This window comes from Drosophila rhopaloa, unplaced genomic scaffold (genome assembly GCF_018152115.1).
Source record: "Drosophila rhopaloa isolate 14029-0021.01 unplaced genomic scaffold, ASM1815211v1 contig_155, whole genome shotgun sequence".
In the NCBI taxonomy this organism is placed as follows: domain Eukaryota; kingdom Metazoa; phylum Arthropoda; class Insecta; order Diptera; family Drosophilidae; genus Drosophila; species Drosophila rhopaloa.
In genome coordinates, this window is record NW_025335034.1 from 11206422 (window position 1) to 11211470 (window position 5049).

The following is a 5049-nucleotide window of genomic DNA, read 5'->3' on the forward strand; positions in this document are numbered from 1 at the left end:
AAATTTCAACTTCCTAACTTTACAAACACCAAAGTTATGGCATTTCCGATCAATCAGTTATATGGCAGCTATAGGATATAGTCGGCCGATCCCGGCCGTTCCGACATATATACTGCGTGCAAAGGAAAGAAGGGTGTGTGCAAAGTTTCAACTCGATAGCTTTAAAACTGAGAGACTAGTTTGCGTAGAAACAGACAGACGGATAGACGGACAGACGGACATGGCTATATCAACTCAGGAGGTGATCCTGATCAAGAATATATATACTTTATAGGGTCGGAGATGTCTCCTTCACTGCGTTGCACACTTTTGACCAAAATTATAATACCCTCTGCAAGGGTATAACAAGAAAGGCAAGCTAACTTCGGGCGGAGCCGAAGTTGATATACCCTTGCAGAATACTCTGTAAATTATATTCTCCAAAATTATTCATATGATGCATTCTTAATACTCATAAAAAATCCCAACATCCTAACTTTAAAAACACCAAAGTTATAGCATTTCCAATCGTTCAGTTATATGGCAGCTATAAGATATAGTCGGCCGATCCTTATGAACTTTGGTAGGTCGGATTGATTGGCCAAAAATAAAACCCATAGAAAATCCTAACTTCCTAACTTAACAACCACCAAAGTTATGGGATTTCAGATCAATCAGTTATATGGCGGCTATAGGATATAGTCGGCCGATCCTTATGAAATTTGGTAGGTCGGATTGATTGACCAAATATAAAACCGATAGAAAATCCCAACTTCCTAACTTTACAAACACCAAAGTTATGGCATTTCCGATCAATCAGTTATATGGCAGCTATAGGATATAGTCGGCCGATCCCGGCCGTTCCGACTTATATACTGCCCAACAAGTTGGCTTTACAACAGAGAGTCTGGGCAAATAGAAAATAGCAATCAGAGCAGCTGTTTCGCTGTGCCAGGTCGTTGACCGCTTTTACTCTCACGCGACAGCAAATAAAAAGAGAAATTAAATAAGAGTTTTGTAAATTCAGAGTTCACTGACTCTTTTGGAATAGCTTAGGTGAGAGAGAGGCCAAAGAGAGTGTTTAAGCTTTCTGATCAAAGTATCTTAAGCTTGGAGCATCACAAGCGAAACTCTCGATATCTTAGATAGGAAGAGCACTGGAGTTACTTACAAAACCAAATGTGGACACGAGTTCCACAAGTCCTGTATAGCGGCTCACTCGAAAGCAATAGCAACCTGTCCGACCTGCAATACGGTGTGTTTTGAAGTGCAAGGATCGGCGGCTGGGACGAGTCAAAAGGCAAAAATGGCGACGGCTAGAAAGGATCCACCTGTCTCAGAAGCTGCAGCGGTTAATGAGGCTTCAGTCAGCACAGAAGCAATAGGGACAATAGTTGCTCAGGCAGTTATTTTGACACAATTATCGGAGCAGATGGCTCAATTAATTCAGTCCAATGTAGCTGCACATCTCGGTCCGTTAGCAGGAGGTCACGTAAACAGGGATCCGACTCCAGATCCCATTGTGCATAATGTAGAGCGGCGGGGATCAATAATGTCCGATGCGGCGGCCGGATAAAGTCGGCCACATCATGAACGGGTGGAAATTAAAATTTAATGGCAGCGCGGATGGAATTAGTGTTGATAACTTTATTTATAGAGTTGAATCACTAACCCACCAAACTTTGGAGAGTAAATTCGAATTAGTATGCAACAACGCCTGATGGGCTCTAAAATTGCAAGGCTTCAGCTTTAAGATTAAGCATAGAAGTGGCAAATTAAACGTTGTACCGGATGCTCTTTCCAGGATGAATGAGGATAGCGTGGCGGCCATAGAAGATAGTCAAGGTCTTCTGGTCGACTTGGAGTCGCCAGCTTTCAGGTCAAGTATTATGTGTCGTTGATGGAGCGAATAAGGGCAAATGAGGATAAACTACCGGATTTCAAGGTTGTGGATGAGCGCTTATATAGAAAAACCGAACATGCTACGGGTGAAGTTTTACACGACAACTACATATGGAAACTATGGGTTCCTTAAGATTTGGTACAGGAAGTGTTAAACAAAGCACACGATCAGCCCTTAGCATCGCACGGAGGCATCCACAAAACGTTGGAGCGGGTGCGTAAATATTATTACTGGCCGAGTCTGGTTAAAGACGTGAAGGTCCATGTGCTGGCTTGCGAGATTTGTAAGACGACTAAGGCTGCGAATAAGATTCAGCGACCGCCTATGGGAGCACCGGCAGAATCGCAAAGATTTTTCCAGAAGTTGTACATTGATTTTTTGGGTCCGTATCCCAGGTCGAAAAGTGGCCACATCGGCATTTTTATTGTGCTAGACCACTATTCTAAATTTGTATTTTTGAAAGCCGTGAAGAAACTGACGGCGGATGTGGTAATAAAATATCTTCAGGAAGATTTGTTCCACACGTTCGGAGTTCCGGAGACCATTATCTCGGACAACGGATCCTAATTCAAGGCGGAGATTTTTTAAAAGTTTATCAGAACTAACAAGGTATCGCACACTCTGACGGCGGTATATTCCCCTCAAGCTAACGCCTCAGAAAGAGTTAATCGTTCGGTGATCGCAGCAATACGCTCTTATGTGAAGCCTGATCAGAAGAACTGTGACGAACAGCTCAGTAGCATTTGTTGCGCGTTAAGGACGGCAGTGCATTCCAGTATAGGAACTTCTCCGTATTATATGGTGTTTGGACAGCAGTTTGTCGGCTCAGGAGCTACATACAAATTATTAAGAGCTCTTCGCCTATTAGACGACAGATCGACAATGCTTGCAAAAGAAGATTCATTGGATCTGGTAAGGAGCAAGGCTTTGGAGGTGATGGCGAAGCAACGAGACAAAAATGAGCGGGCTTACAATTTGAGGTCGCGAGAAGTGTCGTATGCCGAGGGACAGGAAGTGTTCAGGAAAAAATTTAAGCAGAGCAATTTTCAGGCAGGGTATAACGCTAAACTTGGTCCAGCTTATTTGAAGGCGCGGATAAGGAAAAAGATAGGTAATTCCTATTACGATCTTGAGGATTTGCAGGGTCGCTCTGTGGGTCGCTACCATGCGAAAGATCTCAAGCAATAGCTGTGCCAAGCTTTGGTGGTATCAGTCTTGGAGGTATGACCCCCAAGTCTGATCTTGCGTGGGGGGTTTTTTTTTGTAACGCTTGTCCCAGCAGAACAAGCTGAGAGTCCCGCCCTCTATGAGAGAAGAACACGAGGTTGCAGGCGCCATCTAGGAGAGAGATGTTCGAAGTCGAGGTCGCCGGTCAAATTAGAAGGGTTATTTAACAGGGCCGAATGTCAGGCTTTCTCCGGAGGGAAAATTCACCTTTGGGAGAGCGGCATGGGTTCCCGCTTAATTCGGGGCGTCCATTCGTTCTGTTCTCTTTTGGCGGCCGGAGGATCCAGTCAAGTCAGCTCAGTAATTTAAAAGTTAGAACAAGAGTGAAGAAAGACTTGCGGTTAAGTAAAAATCGGGCTAAAAGTCAGTCATTTCGCAAGTGATCCCTCAGTTGGCCCGGGAAGTGAGTTGTTTTAAAATTTGTGTTGCCGAGCCCTCAGAAAAGGTGAGACATTAAATGAAAAAAAAAACCAGTAAGTTTAGTCAGTAACAGATAGCGTTTTGTCGCCATTAGGGTTCGGCTAAACTGTTTCTCGACAGCGGCGGAGGAATTCGCAACAGTTCGCTGGCGGCAGAAGAAGTGCGTAAAATTCACCTGCGCGAAGGTTTGCCGGCCAAAGACAGGTCTAGGTTTAAAGGCCGTAAACGCAGAAGTCCCAGAGAAATTAGCCGCAGGAGTTAACAAAAAGGATGAATATCTAAGCCGAATTTTCGTCCACCGTCTATATAGGCCATTAAGAAAAGCCTTACCATTGGCTTTTCTTCGTTGTGTTCCAAGGAGCCGCACTACGCAAAACGGATGGCGAGAATGCTCCCAAGTTAATTTGTCTGCGCATATATAAGCAATAAAAGAAGCAAGACAGAAAGGCACCGAGAAAAAAAAAATGTTTAAAGTAATTTAAGATTAGAATAGTTTTTTTTGTTTTATATCTAAGTAAACCAAGAGAAAGTGCGAGAAAAATCGTTGGAAAACAAAAGAGAAAAATAATAGTCCGTCAAAAATATGTAATAGTCCGAGCAAAGAAAATGTAAAAGAAAAAAAATGCGCACGGATCTTGGCGAATTTAAAAAAAAAAGAATAATTTGGTGTTAGCCATACATTTAGAGAATTTTTTTTGTATAAAATTTTAACTCCTACAGCTTCGATCTCCACGGCCAAAGCGCTTTCTCCGTTGGACGTCTATGAAATGTTCGGGTGAGTGACTCGGTGGCTTATACTCCGATGTATTACTTTATTTACCTAAATATTTAAATTAAAGGAAAAATGCACAAAAAATCTAAATTAAAACAAGCATATTAAAAATCAAAAGAAAAGACAGCAACAAAACTTGCCAATCTTTTTCTTTGATCCGTTTGCATTAGTCTGTTTATTAAATGTCCCTTGCTTGACGAAACATAACGCGATTTTCAATTCTCTTTTGTCATACAAAATTTTTATGTCCAATTTAAACACTTTCACATTTATTATTTCTTTATTACACACATAAATCCATTACACGTACATTGTATTTCATTATTTCATTTATTTATATCATGTTTAGTTTAAACCATTTTATTAGTCTCTAAGGAATAAAATAACTATAATGTTCTAGACCGAGTAGTTTTGCCTTCGGCTAGTGAGATCGCCCTGTGAAACCCAAAGGGGCCATTCACCAAAGAAAAAAACAAAAAATTTAAAAATTCCATTTGACTATGGGAATGCAGAGAATGGCCAAGGCAGGGAGGGGCATCAGTAATCCCACAACATCTGGGGTTAAATAGTTGTCCGATCGTGCATGTTCAATAGCCTAGTTTCAATATGTGTTTGTGTTGTGTTGTGGTCCTCCCGATGTAACTTGTCGTAGCACGCAAAATATCGAGAATAATAATGTAAAAACAAGAGAGAACGCTATAGTCGGGTGCCCCGACTATCAGATACCCGTTACTCAGGTAAAGGGAGT

General features: G+C 41.8%; 1 protein-coding gene across 1 annotated transcript; it reads left to right on the forward strand.

Annotated features, from left to right (window-relative positions):
- Positions 1 to 2764: 2764 nt before the first annotated feature.
- On the forward strand, positions 2765 to 3070 carry LOC123037260. The gene has a single exon (XM_044457157.1). The coding sequence runs from the start codon at positions 2765 to 2767 to the stop codon at positions 3068 to 3070; it is 306 nt and encodes a 101-aa protein (XP_044313092.1).
- The last annotated feature ends 1979 nt before the right edge of the window (positions 3071 to 5049 follow it).

Excerpts from the sequence above, each read along its gene's own strand:
- LOC123037260 (XM_044457157.1), top strand. The coding sequence starts at position 2,765 with ATGCTTGCAAAAGAAGATTCATTGGATCTGGTAAGGAGCAAGGCTTTG.